The following is a 17471-nucleotide window of genomic DNA, read 5'->3' on the forward strand; positions in this document are numbered from 1 at the left end:
ATATCATAAAATTCAGTTCTTTTAACTGTCTAATTCAGTAATTTTTAGTACACTTTACAGTTATGTAACCATTGCCACAGTTTGATAATTGGAAATTTCTATCACTACAAAATTTTCTTCTTGCCCCTTTGCAGTCATTTCCCATGCCCATCCCTAGCTCAACCACTAATCTGCTGTCTCTGTAGATTTCTTTTGGTTTCTTTCTTTCTTTATTTATTGGACATTTCATATAAATAGAATCATGCAATACGTGAACTTTGGGTTTGGCTTTTTTTTTACTTCCCATAATATTTTTGAGTTTCTTGTATGTTATTGCATGTACCAGTGTTTCCGTTATTTTTAAGGATAAATAGTACTTTATGATGTGGATATGCCATATTTTGCTCATCTATTCACCTGTTGAAAGATATGTGGGCTGTTTCTAGTTTTTGGCTATTAAAAACAATGCTATTTCCATTATTCTTGTACTGGTCTTTGTGTGGATATATGTTTTCATTTCCCTTGGGTAGATACCTAGCAGTGGAATTGATGAATTATGATCAGTCGTTTTATTAATTTAAAAAAAAAGGAAAAATGGTTCTTTGGTTCTTTTGAGATCAAGTGAAAGGATTAGTGAGTAGGTGGCATAACTGTTAATGCTAAAATATAAGGACACACACTGTACTGAATGTGGAAATAGGAATACATTGAGGCAAAAAGAGGGTTAACGAAAACAATAAGCAAATATTTTCTTAGGAGAAGGCAGTATTAAAGGGAAAGTTAAGAGGAAGAAGATGGTATAGGGGCTCTGGGAAGAAAAACAATTCACTTCAAAGGCATAGCTACTCCATCTTTTTTAAAATACATGTGGGAGGGGCACTGGGTGGCTCAATTGTTGAGTATCTGACTCGATTTGGGCTCAAGACGTGATCCCAGGGTCATGGGATCAAGGCCCAGGTAGGGTTTGGCACTGAGCATGGAGCCAACTTGAGATTCTCCCTCTCTCTCTCTCCTTCTCTCTCTCCCTCTGCTCACTCCTCTCCCCCACTCACATGAGCTCTCTGTCTAAATAAAACAATTAAAAACACACATGAATGTGGGATTATCAAATATATTAATAATGCCCATAAAATGTTTTGTTGATTGGACAGTTAAAAAAATTAAAGCTCTTTTAACCATCCCAAATTTGTTATAACAATAATGATTTAGATTAGTGCTTACGGTAATTTGCATGTATGAGAAATATACTGAAAAGCAAATAAAGCAAAACAAAGTGTGAGTTTGGGTAATATTAGTTAATTTGTGAAAATAACTGTGAACTTACCTTCAACGTTGAGGACTTCTAATGTTGTCTTTGTTCCCATTTTTTTCTCTTTAATTCTCTAGACATCTGTACATATTTTAACTCCCATTTAAAAAGCAAGAACCAGACAAATGTCATCCTGAACGTTTCTAGAAATTAGAGTCCTAGTTGCTCTGAGAAAGATTGACTATCAATACTCTGATCTTTCCTCCCTCCCCCAACTTGACCTGGATTTAACCTTTCTCCAAGAAGCAAGTAAATAAAAGTTGTATGTCTGTGATATATATCGCACATGCTGGGCAGCTGCATCTGACAACATTCTCTAAGAAGAACAGATAATGTATCTTTACTTTAGACATTAGGGTAACCTTTATCTTCTGCAGAGAAAAAAACCAAAAACATTGAAAAGGCAATTTCGGTAATCAAGAACACTCAGTGGGAGTAAGAAATATCGGTCACTGGGTAGTATTCCATCATAGACCTGAGACTCAGTGGCACCGCGTCTTGCCACCGAGTATAGAAATGTCCCATTTTCTGTAATCACGACGGTTATAGTACAAGCTGAAAGGGGATATTTTCTAAGTCATCCCTCAGGTCTCCACCATAACTCTCTCCAGATAAGTGCTCTTCCTTTGTGGTCCCTTCACACTCTATTTCCACGTCATGGACTCAAAAGATGATCGTTGGCGAACACTGCAATGCTTGCCCAACCTTGTCCCAGAAATTAACTTTGAGCTGACGCCTCCCCGCTTCTCCCCACTCCAGCACGCTCCTTTACCTCCGCGCGCGACTCCCCGCCCCTCGTGTGTCCGTCGGGCCCCGCCCCGCCCGCTGGTTGGCTGTCCGGTGGGAGGCTCGTTCCGTCCCTCGCCATTGGCCGCTCAGGGGGAGGTGCGTTTCCCGGCTCCCGATAGGTCGCCCCTCGGAGACAACTCTAACAACCGCCGAGCGCTTGTCATTTCCGGGTAAGATGGCTGCAGTGCGAGTGCTGAGAACCTGGAGCCGGAATGCTGGGCGGCCGGTAAGCGGTTGGGTTCAGGAAGGAGTGATGTGTCGGGAGTATTCCCGGGGAGCTGTGTTACTTTGTCTTCCGAGTGCCACGCGGAGAGGGCACGCGGGATGGAGCGGTAAAAGGATGTATGCCAAGTGAAGGGCCGAGAAGGTGGTGAGCGGACGGCTCTGGAGACCCACTCCTCCCTCACCTGGCCACGCTTCTGGGACCACTCGCTCGCGTTCCAGATTTATCTCCACCCAGGCTCAATTGGCCTTTCACCCGTTAGCGTTTTATTGAGCTCTATCTAGGTGCTAGGCATTATGATACGCGCTGGGGATGTGGAGCTATATATTCATTAAGCACCCACTGTGCGAAACACTGACAACACGACCCCTGCCTCGGAGAACTTACAGTCTAGAGGCAGAGACCCATGAAGCAAAGCATAACACCATGGACTCTTGCCTCCGAGGAGCAGAGGCTTACACGTCATCTGTGGACCTGTATTTCTCTCCTGTGTCTGCGCCACGTATCTTTCCAGCCTTCTTATCACCAGAGCTCCGACCCACCACCGTCTTCCCTGAAGTTCCCTCCTTTCAACAACCTTTTAGCACCAAACACCTAATATGCTAGTAATCATAGTGTTTCATCCTGTTTGTGCAGGGTTTTACTTTCTGGCACCCCACTTCCCTAAGATCTTAACAGTGATCGACCCCTGATTTTACAAAATTTGTCAAGAGCCTGCTGTGTACCAGGTACTGTGCTAGCCACTAGGGATGCAAATATGAATAAGACCACCGCCATCTCAGAGTAGTTTCAGCCTTTTGGTGGAAGACAGAGGAAAGAGAGAGAGACATAAACAAGCTATTATAACAGCTTGAGAAATGCTATGATGGGACTTTATAGAGTTACAGGAACACATAGGAGGGGTCTCAGGGGTCTGAAAGGAGTTCTCAGAGGATACTGTGTAACTTGAGATTTGTACCTTGCTAGGTGTTGGCCTCTCTTTTGAGAGTTCTCCTTGTTTGGCTTCCGTTAACACTAGTTTCCTAATATTTTTCTTCTATGTTTGCCACTTCATCCTAATCTCCTATTTTCCTGCCAACTTTTAAATATGTATAGGTGTTTCTAAGGGCTCTGACTTTGGCCCTCAGCACTTTTGGCACTTTCTGGACTATTTCAGCCACTTTGAATTTAGTTGCCATTTATGTGCTGATGATTCCTAAAGTTCCCCAGTCTTCAAGCCAGCTCTACTCCAGTCCCATATATATTCTACTGTCCTAGGAATCTCCAATTGCGTACATACATATTAAGTATTTTTCAGCTGCAAATAATAAAAACCCAGCCAATAAATGGGAAATTAAATATCTATGCATCCCGAAGTTCGATGGAAGCTGGCATGGGTTAAGTGGCTCGTATTTATCAAGGTTGTCATTTCAGCAAGTCATGTGGCCTTTTCCAGATGGTTACAAGAGGGCTGCTACAACTTCATATTAAAGGCAGGAAGGAGAAGGGGTGGTCAGACACATTGGTCAGGACTATGTTACGTGGCCACAGCTGGCACAAGCAGTCTTGTTGCTAGCTGTAGCCCCATCACAGTGTCTGCCGTAATGCCTCAGTAGCACATCGGATTCTAGGTTCCAGAACTAAACCCTCAGACCTGTTTCTCTTTTGATTCTAGCCTGTAAGTCTCCAAAATATAGTTATAATTCTCTGCTGTGCCCCTAACTGCTGCTATCCTGGTCCGTCCAGGGTAAGGACTAGTTGGACTTTCTGCCTCCAATCTGATGGCTCTCCAACCCATTCTCCATAGTGTAGCCAGGATGACCTTAAAAAGTAAGCCACAAATTTGAGAATGTCATTTCCTTGCTTAAAACTGCCCTCAGCAAAATGTCCAAAATTTACAAGACTATGAGGCAGTGTATGATCTGGACCTTTCCAAATCTCTCAGGCTTCATTTTTGCTGAAGTTTATCCATCCCAACCCCCCACTCTGACACGTCCCTCACCCTTACCCCATACTAAACTACACGGGAACTGTATTGAACTTCACTTAATTGAGCACACTGCTCTCTCTTGACTCCAAACTCCAGACCTTTGCACATGTATTTCCTCTGCTTTAAAGACTCTTGCCTTCCTTCCCTATGGCCTCATCTCCTAACACACCTCATCCTCTGGATTACTCCTACTAATCCCTTAGATCTTACTTCAAGTTCATTTTCCCCAGGTAGGTTCCCTCCTTTGGGTTCCTTTAACACTCTGTTTCTCCCATTGTAACACTATGTCCTAATCACCAATGTCCTTGTCTTTATCTTTGAAGGCATGGACTGTATGTTCCATAAGAGAAGGAATTAACACCTATTTTGTTCTCTACCTACATGCATTTGACTCTTAATTAACTTATACTGAATTAACCCTGAATTTTTCTGTTTTACTGTCTTCCTGTAATGAAGCAGTTTGAATTCAGGGACTGTATTCTGTAGCTTACTTAGCTTTGAATTCCCAAGCCCAGCACGATTCCTGTTTTCAGGAGTGCTCAACAAATGCCTGTTTAATTATTATTTATTTCCTTACTTGAGTCTGCTAAACCTTTGTTTCATCTCCTATTTTTTATATTCTGCTTCCAGGAAAAATATATTTTTTGACTTGAAAAATTATTTTTTCTCTTTCTCCCTCCTGTTGCTTTTTTATCTTTCCATTCAGCAACTTCATTCATGTTTTTTAGCCTTCTCTTAATCCATTTAGTTGCTGTTTATGACTTAATTCCTGTTGCACTTAAGTTGCTTTCTCTTTTTCCACTACAAATCACTTCAGGAGCCTGTTCTTTCATGCCTTAAATACTATATTACTTTCTTTTTCCTCTCTTACTTGGCTTTATCTGTTATAATCTAATCAACAAACTGCAACTAGATTAATTTCTTAATCCTTTTTCTCCAACAACCTATAGTGTAGGAGTTCAAACTCCTTAACTTGACATTTACAGTCATCAATAATTTGGCCCTTGAGCCACTTACACTGCTCCCTTTTATAAATTTGATCAAGCCATTCAGTGCCCCTGGAGACAAGTTCCCACAGCAGTTCCTTTATGCTGTTTCCTCTGCCTTAAAAGTGCATTTCTGCTCTTTAATTATTAATACTTATGATGCAAGTCCTCAACTTTTCCTCCAAGAGGCCTTCCTAGGTCAAACCAACTGGGAAAAAACAAAGCAAAACACAAAAAAAACTCTACGCTTAAATTCCTCTAACACCTGCTGCCGATACTTATTACAAAAAATAGAGCATACATGCCCATGCAGGTGTGTGTGTGTGTGTGTGTTTCAGTTAGCTCATAAATTCAGGGATTATTGGGATTATTTGTCCAATGTAGGAAAAAAGCAGGGATTATTTCTCCTACTTATAACAATGTTTTGTGATTGAGCTTTGGCTTTGAAGTCAAACTTACTTGGTTTCAGAGCTGAATTTTGCCTTTTGTTTGCCATGGGACCTTGGACAAATCACTTTACCTCTCTGATCATTCGTTTCTCATGTGTTAAAGAGGACTTATATGCCTATTCTAGAAGATAACTATGAGAAGAAGATGGTGCATTTAAAGTACCCAGCAGATAGAAGGCATTCAATAAATATTTGGTAGTTTATGCCCCCTTTGCCTGATTAGTAGATCTTCAATAAAACTTGTGATGTTGAAGGTAGGACCTTCTATTAGTTTAATTTTCTTTCAAAGTTCTTTTAAAAGAACTATTTTTTTCAAATCAAGGTGAACCTGTGTAATTCAAAACTTCCATTTACTGGCCCTAAATTAAATTTATGAATGTCTGATGAAGCAAAGGTTGATTTACATCTTTGATTTTGGTGTCAACCAAGAGCCAGGGTTATGGGAGTTGAAGGAGAAAGGAAAGACACAAAAAATGGGGGCTTGGGAGAAAGCATTCTTTGACAATCTGCTAAATTTTAAGCTATCAATTTGAGTTAGATTTGAATGTTAATCCAATGTTAATAAGAATAATAAAACACAGATATTATAAAGATTAGTTGTTTTCAGGTTAGCTCTTAAAATAAAACTAAGATGCACGATTTAAGATTATTTGTGTTTTAGAAAGGGGATCTTTAGTTTTTCTTTGCCTTCAGAAATCAGTAACAGCTTGGAAATTATGGTGAAATTTCACATAGTAAGTTAAGCGTATTATTCCTATCAGTAAACCAAATATTTGTTTTTATATTATTTGTTGTCAGAAAAAGAACAAAATTCTTATTTATAAATACATATTATAATATGACTGTAAAACATACTGTGTACTATAACATAACTTTGAACTTTTAAGGGCTAATGTATAAAGTATAAAGTACATGACGATAAAGTAATTTTTAAGTAAAAGTAACTCCTACATTAGTAAAAAAAATCTTAAGTACATGACAGTATTCTTAGATACATTGAGAAGATTAAAACTTTCTATACATTACATTTAAAAGTGTGATGTAGTTAACCAGGTATTAATAACATTGAAATATTAACTTTCAAAATAAAATAGTCTACCTTTCAGACATTTAGGTTTTAATATATTAAGTTAAATAAATTCAGGCCCACTTATTTCTATTATATATTGTCATACATTAGTCTAGGATATTATATAAAATAGTTGCATCTAAAGAGTCATCTGTAAATTCCAGTAAGGAAACCTTTCTGTACAGCGTTGTACATGTTTTTCAGTGTCTTTAGATACTAAAAGTCAGTTTTGAATTCTTTAAGTTTTATTTTAGGAAGTCTTTAATGACTGAACTATACTTACAAAGTGATGTGTTTGTACAGAATACATTGTTAAAATTTCTTTACTTTTATAAGAAATTTTAGACAAGGATCAAAAGCACATAAATAAATCTGACTCCAAGGATATAATTTTATGAAATACTAGAACAACAAAATGTTCTTTGGGTGCTAGAGTTCAGATTCCTTTGATTTCTTGAACAGAAATACAGTACTTAAGAAATAACCAATCTTAATAAACTTGATTGTCCCTGACAACAGGTTTTGGCCAGTTCAGATTTTGGCCTAGATAATTTTATATTGTTTGTATTTTGATAATGACTGTTCCACTTTTAGCATAAACTTGAAACTGAATATATACTTACAGAGATAAGCCATCAAGAACATTCATAAAAGCTTTTACTTTTTTTGTTTTCCCATCTTTAGATTTGTGTTCGCTACTTTCAAACCCGTAGTAATGTTCATGTTTTGAAGCCAAAATATGTGTGTTTCCTTGGTTATACTTCATTCAAGTATAGTCATCCACATCAGTTGCTAAAAACAACTGCTGGTAAGTATGATCTCAAAATAGCCCATATGAAATAAGGTTTTGTATCTTACTCAGAACTTTTTAAAAAGTAATTGAAGACTTATAGAAGTAAAAAAAGTTAACTTTTTCTGTCTAGCTTGGGTCTCTTTGCTCTCCCCGAATCTGTCCTTTTCTTATATTTTTTCTGTGACCCCTCTCCTCTTTCACATCTTTCCCTTAATGCTTATGTCTTCAAATGTGGGAAATGGATTGTCTTGGGTCACCTGTTCTTTTCATCTGACTCAGCTAAGTGCAATAGTCAGGTCAGTTATTGACTTAGCAGTCAACACAATATAAAACAAACAATAATGTATCCTCGTCTTGTCACTGTATTATTGAGTGGATGAAACATGTACCTCAGTCTGTTGTGTTAAGATTGTGTGATAAAACCAGCCTGAGGTGCTTCTAAAAGCACAAAGTTCCCAGACTTTTACCTTTAATTACCTTTCTCCCATCTTTTTCTACCCTCTGTAAAGAACTTGAGGCTTCAGGTATTAGATCTGGCAAGTGCACTAAAACTTTTTTTCCCCAATGTTCCATTTAGAACTTTGATAATGAACCCTAGATTTCTGTTACATCGTTAAGCTTTCGACAGATACTTGGTGCCTTAGTCTGTGCGAGCAGTGAAAAATGGGGGAATTCTGGGCAGATCCAACCCCTGAGATTAGTCAGTCCTTCTATGCCTTTTATAGGTCATCTTTCACAACATCCTAAGATATATAAACCCTGTCTTCACCACTTTTTAAAAAGATTTATTTACTTACTTTATTTTTATTTTTATTTACTTTGAGAGACAGAGAACTTGTGCATGCACACACATGCATGTGGGAAGGTGTGGGCAAGATTGAGAGAGACTCTTAAGCAGGCTTCACACCCACTGTGGAGACTGATCAGAGGCTTGATCTCACAACCCTGAGGTCATGACCTGAGCCAAATGCTCAAACAACTGAGCTCAAGAGTCAGACGCTCAACCAGCTGAGCCACCCAGGCTCAGATTTTTATTTTTAAAAGTTGATCTTTTCCCTTCTCAGAGAAAATAGAGGTCATTCAAGCAGAAATTCCAACTTCCTGCTCTACACTTTGCACACTTATCTTGAGCTTTGGGTTCTTGGTCTATCAGTTACTAGCTGTGTAACTTTAAACAAGTTATTTAATTTCTTTCTATTTCATCATCTGTATTATGAGTTTAATCATCATATCTAACTTATAGTATTGTTGTGAGAATATATCCATTTAACACAAATATTTATTGATCACCTACTATCTGCCAAGGCACTGTTTTGGTGCTCTGGATATATTCTTTCCTATATCCCCTCACTCTGAATATTTAAGCTAGAAACCTGGAGTCTTCCTGATTCCTGTTTCACATCAAACTGATTACCCAGATCTATTAATTTTATATCCTACGTGATTCTTAAATTTGTCTTCTCTTTTTTAGACAGATTTGAAAATATATAAATATATTACCGTTTCTTACCTGTAGTAGCCTCCTAACTACTTTGTCTGTCCCCTCCTCCCCAACCCCATCCATTACATTCCTGCCAGAGAGATTTGTTTCTAAACTACAGATCTCAAGTTACAGATCTGAAATTGCAGGTGTACTCCCTATTGGTTTATTATTCCTGAATAACAACTCTGTCTACAACTTCGTGACCTAAAGCAACAATGAGTTATTATTTCTCAGTATTCTCAGGGTTACCTGGGTGCCTCTCTGCTGGTTTCACTCTGCTGAACTCGCTAACATGGCTGTATTCAGCTAGAGGAGCATCTGGGCTGGGGGGTCTAAGATGGTCTCACATACACATCTGACAGTGGTGCTGGCTTTCGGGTGGAGCATGTTATTCCTCCACCACGTAGCCTTTCATCCTCCAGTAGACTAGAAGGCTTCCATACTCAGGGATCTCGAGGCAGTATTCCAAGAGGGGTAAGAAGCTGCAAGGCCCTTTGAGGTCTAGGCTCCAGAATTTGTACAACTTCATTTCTGTTATATTCTATTGTCCAAGCAAGTGATAGGCCAGCATAGATTTAACTAGTGGTGAATCAGACTCTATGTCTTATGGGAGCAGCTGCAAAATATTTATGACCATATTTACTTACAACTGGCTCCTGATTACCTTTAGGATAAATTACATACACCTCACGTTGGCATGGCAAAGAAAGTCTTTTTTTTTTTTTTTTTAAGTTTATTTATTTTGTGGGAGAGAGTGCATGTACGAGCAGGGGAGGCAGAGGAGAGAGATCTCACATATTGTGAGATCATGACCTGAGCTGAAGTTGCGAGTCAGATGCTTAACTAAATGAGCCATCTGGGCACCCCAAAGAAAGCCTTTTTAAATCTGGGCCGATTTCTTGTCACATATATTATCTTCAGCCATACGGAGTTGTGTGTTATTCCCTGACCATACTGTGCACAATATTTCCATGTTCTTCTTGCACATGTTCCTTGTGTAATATTGTTTTGTATAGAAGTGCCATAATATATTTACTTGTCAGTTTTTGGTGACTTAGATTGATATTCCAGGTCTTCATTTTAACTCTGTGATAACTATTCTTGAGCACAAATCTTTTTGTACCTATCTTAATTATTTCCTCAGGGGAGAAAAGCCTTAAAGGTAAAATTGCTTATTGAGTCAAAGATAAGGGCTTTTTTTTTTTTAATGTTTATTTATTTTTGAGAGAGAGAGAGAGAGAGAATGAATGGGGGAGGGGCAGAGAGAGGAAGACAGAGAATCTGAAGCCGGCTTTATGCTCTCAGCTGTCAGCACAGAGCCTGAGGCAGGGTTTGAACTTGTGAACTGTGAGATCATGAGATCATGACCTGAACTGAAGTTGGACACTTAACTGACTGAGCCACCCAGCCACCCCTCTTTTTTTATTTTTTTAGAAGTTTTTGATACTTAACACCAAACTATTTTTTCAGAAAGGTTCTAGTTTATACTATGAACAGCAGGCTGTGAGAGGACCCAACTTACTAGATAGAGAAGAAACAAGAGGTACCTAATACTTCCGTATCAAAAATGTATTTGTATTTCTTAACCATTAACTGACTCCTCATATTTATTAAAGAAAATTTTACTACCTTAATCAGCTTGTTGTGTGTTTTATAAGCAATTTTGATTAACAGCTGTCTAAAGATAGAGGAGCACCTTTTTTTTTATTAATTTTTTTTTAATGTTTTTTTTTTTTTTTATTTCTAGGAGAGAGAGAGAGACAGCATGAGCAGGGGAGGGTCAGAGAGAGAGGGAGTCACAGACTGAAACAGGCTCCAGGCTCTGAGCTGGCAGTCAGCACAGAGCCCGACGCGGGGCTCGAACCCACGACCCGCGAGATCATGACCTAAGCGAAAGTCGGACGCTTAACCGACTAAGCCACCCAGGCGCCCCCTGAATAATTTATTTAAATCTTTGATGGTTATGAATGACAATTATGCTTTTAAAAATTATAAAATGCTTTTTTGTCTGTGAAGTGCAATAGTATCTGCTTCTGCTTGAGAATATTTTCTAATTTTAGCTATAAAAGTATCTATTAGAAATATATTACGTATTTAATGAGATCATTTGTCATTTTTCCTTGAAGCTCTGCAGGGACAGATTGTTCAATTCAAACTCTCAGACATTGGAGAAGGGATTAGAGAAGTAACTATTAAGGAATGGTAAGTTATTCTGAAAAATATTTTCAGTCAATGTAAAAATAACGTGTGCCAAAATAAGTAGGAATTATTTGAGTTGAGAAGCTTCTTTCTTTAACAGTGTTTTTTTTTCTTTTTTAAAGCAGTAAGGTACTTTGTATTGCTAATATGTTGTTAATACAATTTATCACACATCAGGATATTTTATTTGATGTAAGTTATTAAGAATTATGTTTTCTTCTCTTAAAAAATTTTTTACTGCCCACCCATCACTTCAGCTAAAAAAGAGAAATTTAAAAAAAATTTTTAAATGTTTATTTTTGAGAGAGAGAGACACAGAGTGTGAGCAGGGGAGAGACAGAGAGAGAGGGAGACACAGAATTTGAAGAAAGCTCCAGGCTCTGAGCTGTCAACACAAAGCCTGATGTGGGGCTCAAACCCAAAGACCGTGAGATCATGACCTGAGCCAAAGTCGGACTGAGCCACCCAAGCACCCCATCTGCTAAAACCTAGAAATTAACCTGTAACAGATGTTAACTTGGTATGACCAGGTGTTTGAATGGCATTTGTGTACGAACTTACTATTTCTTTCCAAACTATTTTAAAATCATAATAGAGTCTAAGCTGTCCTTACCGTACTGGAAATGACCTCAGTAAGAATGCAAGTACATTCGACTCACCATTCCCTGACAGTTTGCCTATATTTTTCAAATAGGTTCAAATATAATACCAACAGGTATCAATCAAAAAATAGGTTTTGAAAAGGCTAAACATTTTTCAGAAAAAGGCTTGAAACAGAAGTAAAAAACCCTCTACTGCCTTAGTCCTCCTTCTGCCTCTTTACCATCTTTCACTTTTTGAAAAAAAGAAAAAAACAAACACTTCTGGGTGGGGAACTGATTTTTAAAGGTATCAGTTAAGATGAATAAATAGATACTCTGTCACCGTAGTCTTACACTATTGAAGATCCCCTCAAGAATCTGATTCAGCCACCTGAACATTCTTGCTCTATCTCTCCCTATTATTGCCTTGTAAGTTACAAAAGGATAAGGGCATAACTGTGCCTTGCAGTTACATGTCTGGTGGCACAGTGAGATTTAGGAAACGGCAGTGGACCTCAAACCGGAAGAGCCTGCCTCTGAAACTGAGCCATCTTGCCTGGGACTCACTTTGTCTCTACTGAGCCTTTGATTCTCAATGTCTAAAATGAGGGTAACAGTACTTACCCTGCCACCTCACGAGGGTTACTGAGGATCAAATAATGTAATGTATAGAAAATACATTTAAAATCTGCAAAGTATTATGGACGTTTAAGTTACTGATACATTCTTTCTAAGACCAAGACTAGTCTTTGTAGATGATTTTTTTCACATTTCTTAATTTCTACCTTGTATTAATTCTCTAGAGTTATTTACTTGACATAAGGTTTTAAGGTTCTTGGAAAAGGAGATTATTTCATTCCTAATGAAAATTAATAGTTCGTTAAATGAAAAAAACATATTGGACCAAAGTTTTTCAGCTCTTTTTTGTTGTTGTCTATTCATTTATTTTGAGAGAGAGAGAGAGAGAGAGAGAGAAAGAGAGTACAAGTGGAGAAGGGGCAGAGAGAGAGAGAAAGAGAGTACAAGTGGAGAAGGGGCAGAGAGAGAGAGAAGAGAATCCTAGGCAGGCTTTGCACTGTTAGTGCAGAGCCCGTTACAGGACTCTAACTCATGCGAGATCATGACCTGAGCCCAAGTTAGATGCTTAACCAATTGAGCCACCCAGATGCTCTTAGAAGTTCCTTAAGAAATGTTAACAGCTTTCTTGAATCTGTGTGCTTTTTCTCTAGCTTAATATCTATAAGTCTCAGCTCAAGGGGAAAAAAAATCTGTGTTGTAATACAGTTTGTAAAATGCTAAGAAGCAGAATTCTGTGCTATACACAGAGAACAGAAATTTGAATGTATCAGCAAACATGATTTAACAGAAGGTGACATGTTTATATAAGTGGTAGTAAAACCTTTATTCTTAGAATTTGTAGGAGCAAATATATGGATAAAGAAGAAAAATACTTCAGTTTCAAAAAGTCTTTGATAAACTTCCACAACAAAAGTTTGGATTATATATGTCCTTTCATCATAAAGTCAACTTAGTCTGATATTAGTACAGCCAATTTAGTCTGATTCTGGTACAGCCACTCCCAACTCGCTGTGGGTTAATGTTTGCATGATTTTTTTAGTGTGTGTGTGTGGTATGTGTGTTTTGTATGTATTATCAAATGTGTGGTGTTGTGTGATGTGTATGTGCTAAATGCATGATTTTTATGAGACAATAATGTGGTATATGTCTTGATTTTGTATGTAGTTTATGCATTTTGTGAGTGTTGTGTGTGTGGAGTGTGTGGTGGTGTATGTAATTATGTGTGGTGTGTGTGTTGGGTATGTATGAAGTGTTTTTTTATGTGCGGTGGTATATGCTGAGTGTGAGTGTACAAATACGTACAGTATTTGTGTTTGTGCATGTAATCTATGTGTGGTGTGTGTGTTGGGTATGTTTTATGTGTGACTGTGTGGTGTGTATGCATGGTGTATGGATAATATATTTGTGAAATGTGTGTCTGTTGCATTACTGTTTGTTGTGTGTGTTATATGAGTGTTGTCTCTTGTGTGTTGGTTATATGTGTGCTGTATGTTAGTGAGATACATGTATTTGTGTATTTTGTGTGTGTTGTGTGGGTCATGTGCATGTGTGGTATGAGTGGTATATGTGTAGGGCATGTGTGGTATATGTGTGATGTGAGTTTGGTGTCTGGTGGTGTGTGTGTAATATATGTGTGGTGGGTGTATATGGTGTAAGTGTGGTGATATGTATTAGGTATATGCTTTTTCTTTTTTTTTTAATTTTTATTTTAATTCCAGTTAACATACGGTGTTATGTTAGTTTCAAGTGTACAAAGTAGTGATTCGAAGTTACATCTCTCATCTGGTGCTCATCACAACAAATGCACTCCTTAATCCCTATCACCTGTTTCACTGATCCCTCCACCTCCCTCTGGTAACTATGGGATGGTTCTCTGCAATTAAGAGTCTCTTGGCTTGTGTCTCTTTTTTTCCCCCCTTTGCTCATTTGTTTAGTTTCTTAAATTCCACATATGAGTAAAATCATATGGTATTTGTCTTTCTCTGACTGAGTTATTTCACTTAACATTATATTTTCTAGCTCCATCTGTGTTGTTGCAAAAGGCAAGATTTCATTCTTTTTTATGGCTTTTTCCATTATATGTATATATACCACATCATCTTAATCCATTCATTGATCAGTGGACACTTAGGTTGCTTCCATGTCTTGACTATTATAGATAGTACTGCTTTAAACAGAGGGTGTATGTATCCCTTTGAATTAGTGTTTTGTATCCTTTGGGTAAATACCCAGTAGTATGATTGCTAGATAGTAGGGTAGTTTTATTCTTTAACTTTTTGAGGAAAATCCAGACTGTTTTCCACATTGGCTGCACCATTTGCATTCCCACCAACAGTGCATGAAGGTTCCTTTTTCTCCAATCCTCACCAACACCTGTTTTTTCTTGTGTTGTTGATTTTACCCATTCTGACAGGTGTGAGGTGATATTGCATTGTAGTTTTGATTTGTGTGTCCCTGATGGTAAGTAATGACGAGCATCTTTTCATGCATCTGTTGGCCATCTGGATGTCTTCGGAGAAATGTCTGTTCATGTCTTTTGCCCTGTTTTTAATTGGATTATTTGTTTTTTGGGTTTTGAGTTTTGTAAGTTCTTTATATATTTTGGATACTATTACATGTGTCATTTAAAAATATCTTCTCCCATTCAGTACATTGTCTTTTAGTTTTGTTGGTTGTTTCCTTCACTATGCAGAAGCTTTTTATTTTGAAGTAGTACTAATAGTTTATTTTTGCTTTTATTTCCCTTGCCTCAAGAGACGTATCTAGAAAGAAGTTGCTATAGCCTATGTTAAAGAAGTAACTGCCCATGTTCTCTTCTAGGATTTTTATGGTTTCAGGTCTCAAATTTTGGTCTTTAATCCATTTTGAGTTTATTTTTGTGTGTAGTGTAAGAAAGTGGTCCAGTTCCTTCTTTTGCATGTACCTGTCCAGTGTTCCTAACACCATTTGTTGCACCAACTGTCTTTTTCCCATTGAATATTCTTTCCTGCTTTGTCAAAGAGTAATTGACCACATAATTGTGAGTGTATTTCTGGATTTTCTATTCTGTTCTATTGAAATATGTGTCTATTTTTGTGCCAGTTGCCATATTGTTCTGGTTACTCCAGCTTTGTAATGTAACTGGAATTTTGTAAAGTCTGGAATTTCGAACCCTACAGCTTTGCTTTTCTTTTTCAAGATTGCTTTGGCTCTTCAGGATCTTTTGTGGCTCCATGCAAATTTTAGGATTATTTGTTCTACTCCTGTGGAAAATGCTGTTGGTATTTTGATAGAGATTGCATTAAATATATAGATTGCTTTGAGTAGTATAGATATTTTCATAATATTCTTCTAATCCATGAGCATGGAATGTCCATTTCTTTATATCATCTTCATTTTCTTTCATCGGTTTTTATAGCTTTCAGCGTACCGGTCTTCCACCTCTTTGGTTAGGTTTGCAATTATAAATGAGATTATTTTCTTCATTTCTCTTTTTTCTGCTTCAATAGTGCTGTATAGAAATGGAACAGATTTCTGTACATTGATTTTGTATCCTGCAACTTTACTGAATTCGTTCATCGGTTCTAGCAGTTTTTTGGTGGAGTCTTTTGGATTTTCCATATATAGTACCATGTCATCTGCAAATAGTGAAAGTTTTACTTCTTCCTGACCAACTGGGAGGCCTTTTATTTCTTTTTGTTGTCTGATTCCTGTGGCTAGGACTTTCAGTACTATGTTAAATAAAAGTGGTGAGAGTGGGCATCTTTATCTTATTCCTGTCCTTAGGGAAAAGCTCTCAGTTTTTCCTAATTAAGGACGATGTTAGCTGTTTATATGGCCTTTATTATGTTGAGGTATGATCCCTCTAGACCTGCTTTGTTGAGGGTTTTTATCATGAATCGATATTGTACTTTGTCAAAAGCTTTTTCTGTATCTATTGAAACAATCATATAGTTCTTACGTTTTTTTCTTATTGATGTGATGTATCATGTTGATTGATTTGCAAATATTGAACCATGCTTGCAACCCAGGAATAAATCCCTCTTGATTATGGTGAATGATTTTTTTAATGTATTGTTAGATTTGGTTTGCTAGTATTTTGTTGAGCATTTTTGCACGTGTGTTCATCAGCGATATTGGCCTGTACTTCTCTTTTTAGTGGAGTCTTTATCTGTTTTTTTGTACCAAGGTAATGCTGGCCTCTTAGAAGGAGTTTAGAGGTTTTCGTTCCTTTTCTGTTTTTTTGGACTAGTTTGAAAAGAATAGGTATTGACTCTTCCTTAAATGTTCGGTAGAACTTGCCTGTGAAGGTGTGTGGTTCTGGACTTTTGTTCGGGGGGAGTTTTTTCACTACTGATTCCATTTCTTTGCTGGTTGTCTGTCCAAGTTTTCTATTTCTTCGTTGTTTCAGTTTTAGTAGTTTATATGTTTCTAGGAATTTACTCATTTCTTCCAGGTTGTCCCAGTTTGTTGGCAGATGGTTTTTCATAATGTTTTCTTATAATTGTTTTTATTTTTGTGGTGTTGGTTGTTACTTCTTCTCTCTCATTTGTGATTTTATTTATTTGAGTCTTTTCTCTTTTTGCCTTAAAAAATATGACTGGAGGCTTATCAATTTTATTGATTTTTTTCAAAAGAACCAGGTCCTGGTTTCATGGATCTGTTCTATTGTGGGTTTTGGTTTTTGTTGTTGTTTAGTTTCTATATCATTTTTTTCTGCTCTAATCTATATCATTTCCTTCCCTCCGCTGGTTTTCAGTTTTGTTTGTTGTTCTTTTTCTAGCTCCTATAAATGTAAGATTAGATCATTTACTTGAGATTTTTCTTGCTTCTTGACGTAGGTCTGTCTGTATTGCTATAAACTTCCCTCTTGGAACTGCTTTTGCTACATCCCAAAAGCTTTGGACCTTGTGGTTTCCTGTTCATTTATTTCCATGTACATTGTAAATTTCTTCTTTTATTTCCTGTTTGACCCATTCATGTTATTTAACCTCCAAGTATTTGTGGTCATTCCATATTTTTTCTTGTGGTTGACTTCTAGTTTCGTAGCATTGTGATCAGAAAATATGCATAGTATGACTTCA

General features: G+C 37.4%; 1 protein-coding gene across 1 annotated transcript in view; it reads left to right on the forward strand.

Moving 5' to 3' along the window:
- The first annotated feature begins 2252 nt into the window (after positions 1-2252).
- Positions 2253-17471, forward strand: part of DBT (dihydrolipoamide branched chain transacylase E2) — a 51447-nt gene continuing 36228 nt past the window's right edge. The window contains exons 1-3 of the mRNA XM_039228482.1: positions 2253-2303; positions 7458-7581; positions 11176-11251. Of these exons, the coding sequence (XP_039084413.1) occupies positions 2253-2303; positions 7458-7581; positions 11176-11251 (251 nt within the window). The remainder of the gene's footprint in view (positions 2304-7457; positions 7582-11175; positions 11252-17471) is intronic.

Source organism: Hyaena hyaena, unplaced genomic scaffold (assembly GCF_003009895.1).
Source record: "Hyaena hyaena isolate Hyena2069 unplaced genomic scaffold, ASM300989v1 scaffold_32, whole genome shotgun sequence".
NCBI lineage: Eukaryota > Metazoa > Chordata > Mammalia > Carnivora > Hyaenidae > Hyaena > Hyaena hyaena.